The sequence below is a fragment of the Gekko japonicus genome, unplaced genomic scaffold (genome assembly GCF_001447785.1).
Source record: "Gekko japonicus isolate JY-2015 unplaced genomic scaffold, Gekko_japonicus_V1.1 scaffold1285, whole genome shotgun sequence".
NCBI lineage: Eukaryota > Metazoa > Chordata > Lepidosauria > Squamata > Gekkonidae > Gekko > Gekko japonicus.
Window position 1 is genome coordinate 85,308 of NW_015166459.1, and position 19,097 is coordinate 104,404.

Consider the following 19,097-nt stretch of genomic DNA (forward strand, 5'->3'; position numbering starts at 1 on the left):
GGAGGAGGAGGAGGAGGAGGAGGATGATACCCTGGGAGGTAGGTGGGGCTGAGAGAGTTCTGACAGAAACTGCTTTTTCAAGAACAGCTCTTATCAGAACTACGGCTTGCCCAAGGTCATCCAGCCAGGTGCAAGTGGAGGAGTGGGGAATCAAACCCGGTTCTCCCAGATTAGAGTCCGCGCACTTAACCACTGCACCAAACTGTAAGAAAAACACTTAAAAGGTTGGATGCACCATTGAAACTGCAATATTCTGAGCCAAGCCAAATTAGCCCAGGTCTCCTTTTGGAAGCCAGTGAGGTGCATGAAGAACAGCCTTGGATATGGGACAGGGTGAACCCGTATCAAATCCCCCGTGAGCCAAGAAGCTCACTGGGTGACTCCAGGCCGGTGAATGTCTCCAGGCCAGTGAATGTCTACCTAACCTACCTCACAGGGCTGTTGTGAGGACAAAATGGAGAAGAGGAGAATGATGTAAGCTGCTTTGGGTCCCCCATGAGGGAGAAGGACAGGGTATAAATGAAGAAAAGTAAAGAAATTTTACAGCAACCTTGTAAGATAGGTTAGGCTGAGGGGAAGTGATGGCTCCACAGCCACTCCATTTCTCCCTCACAAACCACATGAGGCAGGAACCAGGTCACCCAGTTCTCCCCAGCTTTATTTTATCCACAGATCCCTGAGTCGCTTGGGGGCAAAGATAACAATAAAGTATGCACATGATACCCAATCTGCAAATCTGTACCAAAGCCGCTAAAGCCCAGCCTATCTTTCCCGCTCAAGCCCTACAAGAATGAGTGAGAGCTGTGGAAGAATGTAAATGCGCTCTTGCGCGACGGCTGCTCATTTAAAAGGGCTTGCGCTCACCGTCCCACAGCATCTGCGATCCAAAGTCTTGCCTTCCGGTCCTCCCCTACTAAAAGAAGTGCTCCAAGCACACACAGGGCTCCTCCATCACATGCGCACAGCATTCGCCAGCGCATAAGAAGAGAGCAAGATGCCCCTTATAAGCACAATTCCACATGCACAGTGGTGCATTCATGATCGTGTGTCTTTGTTCCAGCACTGAATACTTGTAAGTAACACAGAAACTGGCAGCGCAAAGCAAATAAATAAATAGTAAATAAAGCCTGGACCTACCTGGCATTTCTTATCAGCTGTCGGAGAAGACCGGGATCGAACGTGCACAGGAACCCCTTGGCTATCTGATCTGTCCAGCAAGTCCTCTGCCGACGCTGATTTCCCAGGCTTCTTGGCATGAGCAAGCTTCTTCTCCGGAGCTTGGTTGTCACAGTACGTTTGGGTGCATACATCCAGTTGATCCGTCTGAGTGCCTTTAGTGAGGTCTGGATTCGCTCTGGGATCCTGACGCCGGTCTGTTTTCAGCCTACTGGGAAAGGAGCTGCTGCTGCTGTCGCTGTTATTAGGGGGGCCCTTTCTGTTCTCAATCCCACTGACATCGAAGCAGCCCATAAGCCCCGAAGGGGCGGCGCCAAGGCCACGCCCGGTTCTAGAGACCCGCTCTAGGGACTCCCTACGATGGTACAGATTCAGGTCCTGAAGAGAATTCATGCTGGAAGCTGATGAGAGAGACTGGCCGTCCGGAGCGCCTGTCTGCAGGAACGGGGTCTGGGAGCCCTCGTGGAGGACACTGGTGTCCTGTGAGGCGGAAGAAGGACGCTTCCCGGTCTTACGTTCAATGTAGTCAGCCAGGGCGTTTTGCTGCAACTGCTTCAGCTCCGGTTTGGAAAGATTGACGGTGGAGCAGGCCTTGTTCTCCCTCTCAAAGATCTTGCGTCGGTCGGCCACCGTGTTCTCTGGGAAAACAAAATGGAGGGCTTTCTTCTGGAGAGAGAAGGGGGAGAGCTCGCTGTCGGACACGCCCACTTCGTTCATCTTCTCCGGCTCAGAGTAAGACCTTTTCTTCTGCTCCGCAGTCAGGCGCTTCCTGCCCCCTATGCGGGACACCTGCAGAGGTCCAGGAAGGCCCTCCTGGTTGGCGTAACCCAACTTGGTCTCCGTTGGAGTGATGCTGTGTCTCTCCTTCGGGGTATGTGGAGATGCTGCCGCGCTCCTCACCCCGACGTGGGCTGAAGCCGGCCGATGGACACTCCTCTTGGCCTCATTTCCAAACAGAGGGCTGATGTTGAGGTCCTTGCGCCTGAAGGACGTGGCCCTCAAGACCCTCGACTGGGCATCTTTGATGCTGTTCCTGTAAGCCCTGTTAAAGGGGGTGTCCAGCTGCAATCCATTCAAGTCCTGGACATTCCCCTTCCACAAGATCTCCCTCTCAGGCTCTTCTATCAACTGGAATGTGCTTCTGCTCCGCTGCAGTTGCGGCGCCAGTTTCTGAGGCTCGTTTTCACCATGGTAGACGCTCTGCCGTGTTGGCACGGCTGCTACATCAGTTGTCGCTCCCATCTGTTGCTCCGCAGAATGCCAGCTCGCCCGCTCTGGCCTGATGACAGCTTTCTCACTTGGATATTGCATATGGGGGATCGATTCTGAGGCGGTACTGTTGCCCGGCTTGCAGTGTTCACCCAGCCACTGGCCATGCTCTTGGGAGTTACGCCTGTTTTGGATGTCCTCGATGGTATTAAGGTTGGGCTTGTTTGACACATAATTCTGGCCGAAATGGTTCACACTTGAACTCTGAGACCTCTGGCTGCCTTGTTCACGCTGCTCTATCTTGCTGACCTTCTCCAGAACAGAACAGCGGGCCTTTCTAGATTCCACTTTCCCATTCTGAGAGCTCTGGAAGCTTTGGGTGCTGCTCGAACTAAGCCGGCGAACACTGCAGTCTGATGTCTTTGGGTGCAACGGAGAAGGAAGTTCATCGTACTTTGGCTCTGCACTATGGGTCCGTTCGCGGGCGTGCCCCGTGCCGGCAAATCCGTCATGGTGTTTTTCCAAGGCCTGCCACTCTCTATCCTGCCAGTAGTCAGGGACCTGCCGATGATAGTCTCTCTCGGCTTGGCTGCCATTATTCACATTATGCCGTTTGGCATCCGAGCAGCTCCGGCATAGTTCCATCTCCCTTGGATCCGAGTTATTTTGCAATTTAGTACTCTCCGGGATGTTTTGCAAGGATGAAAAGCTATACTGTTTGGCCTTAATGGAGCTCCATTGGTTTTGTGCCGGGGAGTCTCGCTCACTTTTCTGTGACTTGGCAGTCCTCTCCTCCTGGCGCCCTCCTCCTCCGTAGCCCTTAGACTGGCAGACAGGTTTGCCGTCACTCCCATCCCTCAGGTGGGACAGCCACGGTTGAGAGTTGTGGTTCCCAGTCTGTGCATTTCTTGTGGTTTCCTGGATTATGGGTGTGGCCGTATATGAGGACCCTGACTCATCCTGTCTCGGAGGAGCTGGGTAGACTTGAGGATGAGTTCTGTATGAGGCAAACTTTGCAGCCGGGTCGCCCGCATCCTTCTTTTTCCCTGCCGTCAACGGCACGCATTCAGGATGGTAGAAGACCGCAGCCTTGTTAGGAATGCTTTGGTTTCCATTCTCATCCAAGCTAGAATGTTGACTGCAGGCTGCAGTCTTTTCGTAGCAGTCTGGGGAAGAAGAAGCAGGGGCCGGTGCGTACCCACGCTCTTTGGCAAGCGCTGGATAAACCATCCCAGTATTGCTTGCAGAAGGGTGAGGGATCTGGGCGAAATGCGGTTCAGGAGACGGTACGGGGTAAACACCAGTCGGAAGCAAATGCTGCCCCGGCTGAGCCGCCGGTGAATACAACTGCTTGGGCTTCATGGTGGGACTGGTCTCTGGGCTCTTTTCCATCACAGTGTGGAGCTGTCCTTCGAGGAATACAGATTTCTGGAGATGCCCCAGAGGAGAAGGAGTACCAGAGCCCAGGTGAGGCCAAACACCTTTAGAATGAGCCCTCGATGGCTTTCTGTGATCAACGCTAGACCAAGAGCTGGGCCTCTCGTGGTGCCTTGTTGCGGCGTAACTATCGCTACGGGTCGGCGGCATGGGAGGCCCTTTCACGTACTGGCTCTCGCTGTCGGACGAACTCCGGGTTTGCGGGCCTCGGCTGTAGCTGTGCAACCGGCTGGAGTTGTAACTTCTAGCCTGGGCCTCACCGCTGGGCAGAAGAGCAGAAGACTTCACCTCGTATTCCTCCGAAACCCCCCGCTGGGCATTGTAGACAGTTTTAATGTACCTAATATCAGCCTGTCGCATCCCCCCTTCCTGTGGTCTGACCCGGGAATGCACATTCTCCATGGAGTACGACCGTTCCTTGCAGAACATGGGTGCTGGATATTCGGGTATGCTGGAGCTGGTGGAGAAAGAGCTGTAGGCGGAGTCCCTCTTGCTGTGGAGATGGGAAAGCTGGTCGATACTATTGGTGGATTTGGTGGGTGACAGGTGGAAGGGCGGATGGGAGTACCCTGCGGGGGTATGGTCCAGACTCTCCATACTTCCTCTGGAGCTGTACTGGTCAGGGCTTCTTCTCAGGTAGCCATGGTCATAGCCGGAGAGGTCGCTGGTGGAGGAACTGCAGATGGGATTGAGAGAGAGAGAGAGAGAAGGAAAACCCTGTTAGTGTTAACGTGCGAGCGAGAGAGATCTGGACTGGCTTATAAGGGGACTCTGAGGGATATGTTTAGTTTTTAGAGGAACAGACGAAAACCCATATTTGGGCCTCGTTCTGTTCTTAGTGTGCAGTCATCTTGGTTTGGTAGGAGGAATTGCTCCACATTGCAACACTTGTCTCTTATTTATCACTCTGGAGGGAAGGGAAAAAATAGACGGAGGCCGGGAGCATTGGAGGCTTTGCAGGGAAGTCCAAGCATGTCTGCTCCACCCATGCGATCCATCAAAAACATCCTAAACATTACAAGAGGGGGGGGGGAAGGTCCAGGCGTTATGAAAGAGAGAAAGAGAGAGACGGAGGGAGTAAGAGAAGCTGGTAAGGGGAGAAGGAATTTGCTTCCTCTCTCCCTTCTTTCTTTCTTTTTTCCCCTTCTTTTCGTTTCTTTTCTTTTTATGGAGGTGAAGGCTACACCCTGGCAGTGTTCCTGGAAACTCGAACTGGACAGGAGACATTTTGTTTGCTGTGAGAAAACTAAACAGACACGACAGAGAAAGAGCGAGGGAGGGATGGAGAGGCAGAAAGCTCCCTAGTCTTAGTAAGACGCCAGCTGAGTCCCTCTAAGACCTTCCAGTGGGCAAAGCTGTACTTTCAAGGGGCTGAAAGGTCGCTACAGAAAGAACAGGGCAGCTCTTCTTGTTAAGAAAACTCTTGTTTTGGCAAAACAGCAATCCCCATCCATTTGTCATTCTAGTTGCTGCATGGATGGGAGGAAGCCGGCTTCTTGGGCTCTTTGACACTCTTTTTCCTCAGACAAACTGCTGAAGGTGGGTCAGTGGTTCACAGCTTTGGTTCACAGCTAGACACGGACCCAGCAAGTTGTCGGTTCAACTTCAAGGCCTAGTTCACTATCAGTCAAAAAGTGGCCAAGCTACTGTTGCTTAGCCTGAACTCACCATCTGTAAAAGGGTAAATAATATTTCCCTCACAAATCCACCACTCACTGATATCAGGCGGCATGAGAAATGCCCATACTTCCTGGTGTGCCTGAATGTTATTACAGACATGTATGGCAGTGATCAGGCCTTAAACCCGAGGCCTACAGTTGCTAAGAGCCCGGCCTAGAGTTACCAGCCCAGTGCTGGCATACAGGAGTCAGGTGGAGTTCTGATGATTGGCATTTTTACCACGGAGTTTCAGGTGAACCCTAGAGGTCACCCCAAGGCAGTGAAATCATTTCCAGGTTCATGCTAGAAGTGATATTGAGGTGTTGGCACAATACTGAACCCCTCCACCCCATCCCATTTTGTTTCCGCTGCTCCGCCAAGCAGTGCTGAGAGCAGAGGGATCTGGGGCAGGAGGTTTCTTGCTATAGTTGGCTACCTTAGCCCTGTCTGCTTCCCTTCCTCTCAGATAAACTGGAGAAAGTGTTAAGCAGGAAGGGCATACTATTGGGGTGCCAAAACGGACCCATTCTGAACCGTGCTAAAATTCCAGAAGCATCCGATTCAGAATGGGGCAAATACGGGAAGGATGAAGACATATGAGATGTAGAGCCAGATATGTCCCAAATCATGACTATTCATATCTACTGTTTTGACGCTGCAAATTCCAGGGATTTGGAGAGGACAATTTGAGATTCTTCATTTTTTGCGAAAGGACAATTTTTCTTTCTGCCAACTTCAGGGGAACCTTTCCCACCCTCAGAACAAAGCTCACTTTGGAGTCTTAAAAGCATTCTGAGGAACATTTATTTATTTTATTTATTGTATTGTATTTCTAACCTGCCCTCCACCGCAAGCGGGCTCCGGGCGGCTCTCTAGCAATATTAAATTGCCTCGACTCTTGGGCGTACAAAAGTTACAAAATGTATATACAATAAAAGTGAGAAATAAAATAGATTAAAAGGAAGCTGAGCCAGATGAGCCATTCGTCTGATCCAGCCAGGGCTCTTCTCAGGTTCTCATGCAACACTGCTAAAAGGGGAATGACGCTTATAATGCACCAAAGTGCACTAATAAACCTCTTACTGGTGCCTTTGGCTCCTCCTTCCCTTTGCCCAGTTCTTTAAGAATATTTGGCTGGTACAGTCTTTTCTTTTTGATGGGTGGATGGGAGCTGTCACACCTCATTCCAAAGAGACCCTCCTAGGTTCACGTTCAGAATTTGGGAACTGTTCTAGTGAGCTACTTGGGACTGTTTCTTCTCAGAAACTTCTTCAGGCACAGAAAAGAATGGAACAGAAAGGATATGTACCGTGGGCCTGTTCTAGTGAGCTACTTGGGACTGTTTCTTCTCAAAAACTTCTTCAGGCACAGAAAAGAATGGAACAGAAAGGATATGTACCATGTGACCGGGGCCTCAGTTTGATTATAGGTTTGATTATTATGAGGTAATCATACTAAAATCTTTGGTGCTCTTTGTGACTCTTGTCAAAGGCCAGGCTGCCTTCCGACTTTTATGATCTCTTCACGGATGGCTCCCAGCTGAAGGCCGATTTTCCCACACAAAGGGAAGGCCGAAGCCACAGCAAACTAATTATCCTTGGACAAATCCATTTCCTAGGTGAAGCAGAAGAATTAAGACAGAGAACAGGAAGGTAACCAGCAGGAAAGCGCAATGGCTTCAGCCAAGTTAAGTACAATCTATGTAGAGCAAGGTGGGGCGGCCATGTTGGTCTGAAGCAATAGAACAAAGTTAGAGTCCGGCGGCACCTTGAAGACCAACAAAGCTTTACTCAAGGTGTGAGCTTTCATGCGCATGCACACTTCGTCAGACAATGAAATGGAATTACAGATCATCATTTTTATAGAGAGGGCGGCTTGTTAAATCATAGATATACCAGAAACTAAGCTTGTCTTTTTTAAAGTTTTTTAAAAAATTTGATACATATAAAACAGACAATCAACATACAGCGTACAAACATAGAAACATGAAAACATTGGGGAAGGTTCATTATACCATTTTCTTAATCTGATAAAAAACATCTTCACTATTTTGCACTGCTGATTTAACATCTCCACTATTTTGCACGCTAATTTAGCAAGCCACCCTCCTCTATATACAACTATGATCTGTAATTCCATCTCACTGTCTGACAAAGTGTGTGTGCGCACGAAAGCTTACACCTTGAATAAAAACTTTTCTGCTCTTAAAGATGCCACTGTAACTTCGCTCTACAATCTCTGTAGCAGCTTTTATGAAAGGGATTGCATGGAGTGTTTTCCATTTTAATTTTAGACCAAGCATGGCTATTAGCCACTTTTGTCTACTTCAGCAGAATTAGCCACTTTTCCTGTTCAATAAAAAAAGAGTTCACTTTCTCAGCTGTTTCTGCTCTTTGCTGTCTTTGTAAGTGAGAAGTGGATGAATAATCTCAATCTTTGACACTCTGACCCCTTTTGACAGGCTCCAGACCTAGTATTTTACCAGCATTCGTGGACACCAACCAGCCTTTCTATCTAGGAGTCTGGCAACGTGTCCACTAGGTGCCACTGGTATCCCTCCATGAGGAAACACCTGGCCGGGCTGCATCTTTGCCAGCACAGACTGGGCAGACACAGCGCAATCTGGGGATTGCAGTTCTCTGCCAGGTCATCAGCGTCGCCTCTGTGGCAAAGCTCCCTAGGATGAAATGAATGCTTTTGCCAGATGATTTGTGCTGGGTGTCAGGGGAGACAGAACACACGTCTCTCTGCTGCAAGGGTTTCTTTTCTTTTCTTTTTGTAACCCTAGAGTCTCTTCCTGCTTTCCCATCCCATGGCTCTTTTGATCTCAATAAATTACTCTTTTAATCTCCATAAATTACTAGCGGTGCCAGTATTTAGGTTTCACAGAGGGGCTTGAAATTCCAGTGGCTATGTTAGGGGCGGGGGACCGCCAATCGCCTTGTGCTGAAACTCTGAATCTGCGGGGAAAATGAAAGATGTGCCAAGCGACAGAGGATTTGTCTACGCATACAGAAGAAGTCACAGAAACATCCTTAACTCTTTCCAGCTGTATCGTGTTTCTGTCTCCTGAGTTTCTAAATATTTGCCTAAAAATTGGAAACACCATGTAGCAAGCAGGCAGGAACACTGGAGTTTCTAAAAAATCGGTTCTATGTGAAGAACTGATCCTATGCCCTAACCTGGATAGCCCAGGCTAGCCTGACCTTGTCAGAGCTCGGAAGTTAAGCAGGCTCAGCCCCGGTTAGTACTTGGATGGGAGACCACCAAGGAAGTCCAAGGTTGCTGTGCAGAGGCAGGCAATGGCAAACCACCTCTGTTAGACTCTTGCCTTCAGGGTCGCCACACATCAACTGCGATTTGATGGCAAAAAAAGAAAAAATTGTAAAGAAAAGTAGGATTCTGCAACACGCATGGAGTAGATCTGTAGCAACTGGCAGAACCAGAATACATGAAGCAAACAGAAGACATTTTAACAACGTATTATTATGACTGCAGAATTCTCGGTGCAGAATTCCGCTGCCGTTGTTGTTTCTTTACAGCAAAATACACACACCCCTGGGGAGCTGCGGTGGCTCAAGTGGTTAAGACGCTGAACTGCAGGCTGTGGAAGGTCAGTAGTTCAGCAGTTCAAGACCCGGGTTGCCACATGACGGAGCGAGCTCCCGTCTCTAGTTCCAGCTCCTGCCAACCTAGCAGTTCGAAAGCAAGAAATTTGCAAGGAGATAAATAGGGACCACTTCGGTGGGAAGGTAACAGCGTTCCGTGCGCCTTGGTGTTTAGTCATGCCGGCCACATGACCACGGAAACGTCTTCAGACAGCGCTGGCTCTTCGGCTTTGAAACGGAGATGAGCACCGCAACTCTAGAGTCGGATTCGACTGGCTTTCCAGCAAGGGAACCTTTACCTTTACCTTTATACACACCCCTGCTTATACAGCGAGCAGCTGCACCAGAGGCCTGGGCCGAGAACCAATCAAGGCCTGCAGAATCCTTCAGTCCGCAGAGAAATTTGGGCAAAGCTCAGTGCTTGATGACAGAGGAAGCTGCTTTGTACTGAATCAGACTGTCGGTCCATCAGTACGGGAAAGCTCTTTCACATCTGGTCCTTTGAAATGGGAGATGCCGGGGACTGAACATGGGACCTTCTGCATGCCAAGCATATGCTCGACCACTGAGCCATGGCCCCTCCCAAAAATGTAGTTTCTAGCCCTTCTACTAGTGAACATACAAAGTTGCCTTATACTGAATGAGGTCAGTCTTGTCTACTCAGACTGGAGAAGCTCTCCAGGGTCTCAGGCAGAAGGTCTTTCGTATCACCTACAAGTTCTTTACTGGAGATACTGTGGATTGAGAACCTAAAAACAGAATTTTGTTGTTGTTCAGTCACACAGTCGAGTCTGACTCTTCGCGACCCCATGGACCAGATCACGCCAGGCCTTCTGGTCTTCCGCCGTCCTCTGAAGTTGGCTCAATTTCATGTTTGTTGCATCGATGACACTGTCCAACCATCTCATCCTTTGCCGTCCCCGTCTTCTTTGACCTTCAATCTTTTCAGCATCAGGGTCTTCTCCAGTGAGTGCTCCCTTCTCATTGGGTGGCCAAAGTATTTGAGCTTCGGTTTCATGATCTGGCCTTCCTGGGAACAGTCAGGGTTGATTTCTTTTAGGATTGACTGATTTGATCTTCTTGCAGTCCAAGGGACTCTCAAGAGTCTTCTCCAGCACCATAGTTCAAAAGAATCTATTCTGCGGCGCTCGGCCTTCCTTATAGTCCAACTCTCGCAGCCATACATGACTACTGGGAATACCATTGCTTTGACCATGCGGACTTTTGTTGGCAGGGTGATGTCTCTACTTTTTATCATGCTGTTTACGGCCAAATAGAGGGCCCCCCCCCCCCCCCCCAACAATTTATATAGTATAAAAAGACACATGCATTTATTAACAAAGAATTTAAAAACACATAAGGGCCCAATCACACCTCTTGTAAAAATGCCAAAATTTAGCACATAAGGGCCAGTGGACTTGACCTAAGGCAGAGGTCTTTCATATCACCTACAACCTGATTTCTTTACTGGAGATGCCAGGGATTGAACCTGGGACTTTCCGCATGTCAAGCAGATGCTCTAAGTCTGAGCCACGGCCCCTCCCCAGTGCAGTTGTCTTATAATTAACCAGACCTTTGATGCATCAAGGCCAGTCTTGTCTACACATACTGGCAGCGGCTCTGCAGGGTAGGGGTCTGTCACATCACCTCCTGCCTGGGTCCTTTTAACCAGAGATGCCAGGGATTGACCCTGGGACCTTCTGCGTGCAAAGGAGAGGCTCTTCCACTGAGCCACGGCCCCCTCCCCAAATGACTGTGGCACCTGTCTGCATCCCTAATGGGAAAGTCCAGCACTTGGCAGGTACTTTTCAATGTGATGGATGAACACAGCAGATTCTTGCTCGGCGACAGAGAAGGAACTTATTATGGCTGGCAGAGAAAGTGAGAATCATTCTCCTTCCTGGAACGGGAAACATACCCTTGCACTGATTTCCAAAGGGAAGCTTGGGGCCAAGGTGTTGCGAGGCTTACCTGGAATGGTAGGCTTGGTGCCAAGGAGTGCCAATCATGCCCTGAGATATTTGCATCATACTGAGATCGGGGGGGTTCTCTGCAACCTTGGCAGAATGCCAAGAGTGTGGTCGCCCCCCGGGATCGCTCCGTCTGGAAAGAAAACAAAGAGATAAAGCAATTAGAGGCGGCCTCTGTCCTAGATACACTGGTAGGTGGAACAACGGACAGGCGACTGTTATATAACATTGTGATTGTTGTAACCATGTGCCATTCAGAACAGAGGTGTCACAGTTTCTTTCCTGTTGCTTATTCCATTTCAATCTGCCACTGTTCGCAGGCAGAGCTCACCAGGACAGACTCTTGAACTCCATCAATGACTTCTTTTCCTGGTCCTGATGCATGGGAACATTTGAGTCCCAAACATTCAGAACGCCATTACATTTATTCTCATTATGCTGCCAATCTGGCAAATTTAAAGACGGTGCCATTTTAACGGGTGGGTCAAGAAGACCCAGAAGAAGGGTATGCTTTAAGAACATAAGAGAAGCCAATGTTGGATCAGGCCAGTGGCCCATCCAGTCCAACACTCTGTATCACACAGTGTCCAAAACTCAGGTGCCATAAGGAGGTCCAGTAGCAGGGCCAGAACTCCAGAAGCTCTCCCACTGTCGCCCCCCAAGCACCAAGAATACAGAGCACCACTGCCCTAGACAGAGTGTTCCATCTATACCCGATGGCTAATAGCCACTAAGAACAAAAGAGAAGCCACGTTGGATCAGGCCAATGGCCCATCCAGTCCAACACACTGTGTCACACAGTGGTGAAAAACCCAGGTGCCATCAGGAGGTCCACCAGTAGGGCCAGGACACTAGAAACCCTCCCACTGTTGCCCCCCCCCAAGCACCAAGAAGACAGAGCATCAGTTGCCCCAGACACAGAGTCCACCTTCTAAAGCAGCCATTTTCTCCAGGTGAAAGCATCCCTTGCCCCAGACTGAGAGTTCCTATCTATACTTTGTGGCTAATAGTCACTGATGGACCTCTGCTATGACCTATATTGGAACCTACCAGTGACATTATCGTATTTAAAGAATCTACTCTAAAGTGTATTTGTTCTTCTGGGAAAGAGAGCGTGACCAGGCACAGATGGAATCAGACTTCTGGATGGGATGCTGAGTTATCTGCAGCAGCAAAATAAAACAGCTGTCCAGCGGCACACCTCGAGCGTGTTTCATGAGACAGAGCCGAGGTGCACATCCATCATATTAATTCGTATACACGATAGAAAGGTGGAAGGAGAGAGATGGTACAAACAGAGGTCTATTTAAAACACCGTTCAATCCAAACAGGAATCAGTTCCGAAGAAGCGAACAGCGACTCGCACAAAAGCTCCTCCCCTGCCACAAATTTTGTTAGTTTTTAAGGCGCTACTGGACTCCGGCTCTCTTCTCCTGCTACAGACAAACAGGGCTTACCCATCTTGACCCAGCTCATTCCGAGTGGGTGTGGGCCACTCCCACGTGTTGTTAGACAAGCAAAGGAGGATTAACGTAGAATCTAGTGCAGGATGAACAAGATAAGCAGATCCAATACAAAGTAACAGAAGGAGGAACTAGTTACCCTCTGTAAGTGGTGGGCTATGTACCTATGTACTTAAGCGCCCATCAAGTCGCAACCAACTTATGGCTACCCATCATGGGGGTGTTCAAGGTAAGAGATGGGTTTGCCATTTCCTTCCTCTGCCTAGCAACCCCCATCTTCCTTAGCGGACTCCCATGTAAGTATTAACCATGGCTAACACTACTTAGCTTCCAAATTCTGACAAGCTCAGGCTGGTCTGGGCTATTCAGGCTGCTATGCACCTAGAGTGAATGATGAATCCAGAGTTGTCATTAAGGAGGAGGGGGGGAACACTCTTGAACTTATGAATGAATTCTGTTTTCGCAATTCTGTGTTGGACTCTCTCTTTGAAGTTCTTTCATAGGAGAGCAGCAAGTTTCAAATCATCAGCTGGATGCCTCCTGAGATTAAAATGTTCACCTAGTGGTTTCTGAACATTCTGACGTTTCATGGCAGAATTGTGTCTATCTGTGAGCGTGTGTGTAGCGACTGACTTATTTGTCCGATAAAGACAGCAGAAGGGCACTGTGGATACACGGTGGCATAGATTACACTGGAGTATGAGCGAGGGGATGAGTCAGAGATGGTATAGCTGATCTTATTAGGTCCTGTCATTATGTCACTTGAGTGTATGTGAGGACAAAGTTAGCATCTAAGGTCTGTCTTGGGGTGGGGGGGGGGGAGAAGAGGAGGAGGAGGAGGAGGAGTTATTCCAGGCAAGAGAGAACAGAGGTGGTGGTTTGCCATTGCCTTCTTCCATGCAGCAGCTCCTGTCTTCCGTGGTGGTCTCCAATGCTCCCTCTAAACTGCGGAGTCTTGTGAGCAAAAATTCTACTTGGTGAGCTACCGGCATTAAAGTTGTGAGCAAGCGTTTTCGCTGCTGCATCAAGTAGTTTGCTCTGGAGCCCTCCTTCCTGAGCTAGGACAAAAAGGTGTGAGCCGGAGGCTAAAAAACTGTGAACTAGCTCACACTAACTCAGCTAAGAGGGAACACTGGTGGTCTCCCAAGAAAGTACTAACTGTGGCCTACCCTGTTTAGCTTCCAAATTGTGGTTAAGCTGGGCTGGCCCTTTGAAACCAATTCGCATGGTTAAGGAAAATTAAATCAGAAGCAGACCATTTCTGGTTATGCACTTCACAACAGTCCATCCTGAAAGTTTGGCAGACGTCGCTTCTCTTATTTTTTGCATGACACGTTGACCTTACTCCAAACCCCTTTTCTACACCATCTGTCTTTGCATAGGAAGCTAAAGAGAGTAGCAGACACATATGATAAAAAAATATTTAAATATTACAGTCTGGGGGAACGGGTGGATCTGAAAATAAACTCAGGACTGCCGCTGTAAAAAACTATACAGGAGGAGACGCGGGAGAGGCAGCATGTACATTTCAAAATAAATAATAAAGAAGTTACTCACTGTTTGTTTTTTCGAGGATTCCTAAATGTCACACTACTTTAATCGTTCCAATGCACCAAAATGCCTCGAAAGAATTGCCAGAATGCCAAGAGAAATAAATTAAAGGCTCACAGCAGCTCAAAATTACTAATCTACAGAGGAGGTTGCCCACTGCGTCTCTGAATGATTCCATGGTCTGGCTTTGCTTTCTTCCAGTCGGCTTCTGCTGGGGGGTGAGTAACTCTCCCGTGTTTTAGCACCAGGCAGAGTCAGAAGATTCAGGAACATATGAGAACAGCAACTCACAGAGAAATACAATGAATAGACTCCTGAGAGGGCAGGCACTTTATATTCTTGCATAGTCTAAAAACTGGCCTCTTGGGATGTATGAGTGAAGTGTGCCTTCTATTTTAAATCGGGGGGGGAAACGGAGCCGTGGCTATCACAATTTTGAGAAATGGAGCTCTTCTGGTTTCATTTGCCCGCATGAATGCCGCCGAAACCACAGAATTCACTTACATTGCCCCCTCAGTCTGTGAACCGAATTTTATCAGCAAGCAGGGCCTTCCGCAGATGCCACCCCGCAAATGGGCAAAATTGACAACTGCCCAACACAGTGCCTTCTCTGTTGTGGCCCTGCCTTATGGAATGGCTTGCCTGAAGAGGTCAGGAAGGATTAACACATGGAACTCACTGCCACAGGAGGTGGCGGCGGCGGCTACAAGCATGGACGGCTTCAAGAGGGAATTAGATAAACCTATGGCGCAGAGGTCCATCAGTGGCTATTAGCCCCAAGGTATAGGTAGGAACTCTCTGTCTGGGGCAAGTGATGCTCTGTATTCTTGGTGCTGGGGGGGGAGGCCTTCTGGAGTTCTGGCCCTGCTGGTGGACCTCCTGATGGCACCTGGGTTTTGGCCACTGGGTGACACAGTGTGTTGGACTGGATGGGCCATCGGCTTCTCTCATGTTCTTATATTCTTACGCTCCCAGCTTCCCGGATTTCCGCAAACTATGCACACCTGAATTATACAAGAGGGCTTTTCTGCACAGGTAATAGGGTTTGCACTGTACAAAATGGTTCACAAACTTACTTGGAAAGACGATTACGGACTGTGGCCTATACTACTGCATATATCTTACTGTAAGCAGGATCTTATTATGTAATTTTTGCACCGCTTAATGTGTCATAAATACTCATGCTAGGGCTTCAGTTCCTAACTTTTGGATTTCTGGCTGGTTCCAGACTTCCACAATCCTAATCCTATTGCACTGCTTACTGAGTATTTCCATTCTGTGTAATCTGCCTTGAATCTCTGCGAGAAAGGTAAACCATAAATAATAAACACACAAAGACAGACCGAGGAAATCAAATAGTGCAGGTGGGTTGTCCTTTAAAAGGACCCTTTTGTTTCTGCTTTGCAGAGAAAGCAAGGAAACTGAATGCTGTAAGCTCCGAGGCGGCAGAGAGAATGGGATTTAACTGCAAGTCACAGCATTGGGAAAGACCCTCAAGATATCACCTTGTCGAACATGGAGGCCTGAGGAATTTACAGGATCTCTTTGTAGTACTGGTAGGAACCCGAACCTAGGACATTCCCATTGTTTGACAGAAATAAAGCACGCTCTCCAGTGAAGCCTCCAGCGACAGACTGGACAGAGGAGTCACTGTGCCTGTTTTTTAAAAAGCCAGTAATATTTTAAACGCACTTCAGCGCCCCAGAACAGACAGATGAGTAAAGAAGGAAGCAGGGCGCACCTGATCCAAAAGACAAACACAAATAGCGTGCTTGGAGGGGAGTGGGGTGTGTGGGTCGTGTCCATAACCTGCCTCTGCTCGGAAAATGCGGATTAAAGGTAATGGCATTACAGCAGGGATTTAAAATCGCCAACGGCTTCTTCTTCCTCCAGCAAAGGTTTGCATGGTGCTTTTCTGAGTCGGTGTGGGTGGATGGGGGAAGTTGCCCGGGGATCACCTAGGCATGTGATTCACACCCTGAACCAGCATTTTATCAACTGTGAGTGGAAAGGCATTTGGTGACTTCAAAAAGGGAGGCTGGGCAGTCCTGGACAGGGGGCGATTCTCCACTGGCTCTTCCCTCCATTGTTTTACCAAACCCACCTTGGAACAGAAATTCCCCTCTCTGTTGCATGCCACTTTTACTTTCACTTTCTTTGATAATCAGGTTTTATGGTACCCTCTGCATTGCATGCCGCTTTCGCTTTCTTTGATAATCGGATTTTATGGTATCTTCTTCACTGTGTGCCACTTTCGCTTTCTTTGATCATCAGATTTTATGGTACCCTCTTCACTGCACACCGCTTTCGTTTTCTTTGATCATCGGATTTTATGGTACCCTCCACACTGTATGCCGCTATCGCTTTCTTTGATCATCGGATTTTATGGTATCCTCTTCACTGCATGCCACTTTCGCTTTCTTTGATCACCGGATTTTATGGTACCCTCTTCACTGCATGCCACTGGCTTTCCCCTCCATTGTTTTACCAAACCCACCTTGGAAAAGAAATTCCCCTCTCTGTTGCATGCCACTTTCACTTTCTTTGATCATCAGGTTTTATGGTACCCTCCACACTGTATGCCGCTATCGCTTTCTTTGATCACCAGATTTTATGGTACCCTCTTCACTGCATGCCACTTTCGCTTTCTTTGATCATCGGATTTTATGGTACCCTCCTCACTGCATGCTGCTATCGCTTCCTTTGATCATTGGATTGTATAGTACTCCCCACACTGCATGTCGCTATCACTTTCTTTGATCATCGGATTTTAGAATACCCTCTTCACTGCATGCTGCTTTCACTTTCTTTGATCATCGGATTTTATAGTATCCTCCACACTGCTATCGCTTTCTTTGATCATCGGATTTTATGGTACCCTCTTCACTGCATGCTGCTTTTGCTTTCTTTGATCATCGGATTTTATGGTACCCTCTTCACTGCATGCCACTTTCGCTTTCTTTGATCATCGGATTTTATGGTACCCTCCTCACTGCATGCTGCTATCGCTTCCTTTGATCATTGGATTTTATAGTACTCCCCACACTGCATGTCGCTATCACTTTCTTTGATCATCGGATTTTAGAATACCCTCTTCACTGCATGCTGCTTTCACTTTCTTTGATCATCGGATTTTATAGTACCCTCCACACTGCTATCGCTTTCTTTGATCATCGGATTTTATGGTACCCTCTTCACTGTATGCTGCTTTCGCTTTCTTTGATAATCGAATTTTATGGTACCCTCTACATTCCATGCTGCTTTTGCTTTCTTTGATCATCGTGTTTTATGGTACCTTCTGCATAGATTTATGGCCGTTCAGGGGTGACTTCGCAGTCAGTACCGTGTTTTGCCCCAGGGTATCTGAATGCGGTTTTGAGCAGCACCTTTTCTGTCCCAGCGTGGGCCTGGTAAAACAACGGAGGGAAAAGCCAATGCAGGATCGGCCAGGGTTGCCAACTCCAGGTTGGGGAAATCTCTGGGGACTGGGCTGGTGGTGCTTGTGAAGGGCAGGGTTTGGGGAGGGGACCGCAGTGGGGCACAGGCCGCAGAGTCCTACCTCGAAAGCAGTCGTTTTCTCCGGGGAACTGATCTCTGTAGTCTAGAGGTCAGCCCACTGTTTTTAAATGTGTACAGTTTGGCACTCAAAGCAGGAGTGGGCCATTTTTTAAATTTAATACCGTTTTAGCCACCATATCAAATTACAGGTGCAGCAAATAGACTTCCGGGGAGCAGTGTCTGTGAACAAGATCTTGGGGTATGGGTGGACTGTAAGCTAAATATGAGCAAAGTCTGAGTCCAGTGGCACCCTGAAGCCCAGCAAAGTTTAATTCTGGGTATAAGCTTTCGTGTCCCTGCACGCTTCTTCAGACACTTCTGTAGTATAGATGGGACTATAAAGATTTCCCCCCTTTTTTGACTATTCATATTCCTTTGGTTTTTACAGATTTATTCTTAATAAGATTTTACTGGGATGTAATGAAAGCCTGTTATATAGAAGCAGGGCTATTTGTGGGCAGGAACACACAGGAACGGAGTTCCGGCTGGCTCCCAAGTTGGCCACGCCCAGCAGGAACTCATTAGCATAATAGGCCACACCCAACAGCAGAAATGCATTAGGATTGGCTACTTTAGGGGTGTGCGGCCTAACATGCAAAGGAGTTCCTGCTACAAAAAAAGGCCCTGGGTTTGGACAACAAACAAGGTAAACAGAATAACAAGCAAAAGGTGGGTGTGGCTGGATAACCACACTTCTGGTAACATGGGGGTGCGGCCTAATGTGCTAATGAGCTGTGCTGTCAGGGGTGTGGCCCAATATGCTAATGAGGTATAAGGTTCATAGTTCTAATTGTTTAGGTTATAACTTCATGTCTGGGTCAAAAAGGATTTTTAACTTGGTATCAGAGAAAAGCACCTTTGTTTGGGTGAGAACAAGCCTTGGCTGATACGACTCAGGTCAGGTCAAGTAAAGACATGATGCTATTGTATAGACACACCTTTCTTTACATTTGACCAATAAGGAGATTTTCATTTAAATGTTGTTTAATTTTTTGTAACCAATTATGCTTTCTGAATATTATTTTCATGATGATGGTATGATGATGTCATATTAAGTATTTAACTTCATGTATTTCCTGGTTGGGGGCAGAAAGCAGTCAATTTTTGATGGGTCCTTTGGCCTAACTGTTTTCCATGTTTGATTGCAATTAAATACAAGATCTTCCTCCTCATTGTGACTTCAATCTCTTATTTATTTATTTATTTTATTTATTTATTATGGGATTTCTATCCCGCCCTACCCAGTGGCTCAGGGCGGCTAACAGCATACAAATACTAAAACAATAAAATACATTTTTTAAATACAATAAAAACTGGTGCTTCAGTCTATATAATCTATACCATTTACAGATACTCGGCGATTATTTGCTGCCTGTGATCTTGACAATAGAAGCGTCCCCGACGCAACAAACTAATCAACCTCCATGGAGTCTGGTAGAAGGACAATACAACGGCGGTGGTGAGGC

At 47.9% G+C, this 19,097-nt stretch overlaps 1 protein-coding gene across 1 annotated transcript in view; it reads right to left on the minus strand.

Moving 5' to 3' along the window:
• Window positions 1–19,097, minus strand: part of LOC107111134 (protein Shroom3-like) — a 341,594-nt gene that overhangs the window by 30,319 nt on the left and 292,178 nt on the right. Inside the window, 2 exon segments of the mRNA XM_015412056.1 lie at window positions 1,138–4,498; window positions 11,061–11,192. Coding sequence (XP_015267542.1) covers window positions 1,138–4,498; window positions 11,061–11,192 — 3,493 coding nt within the window.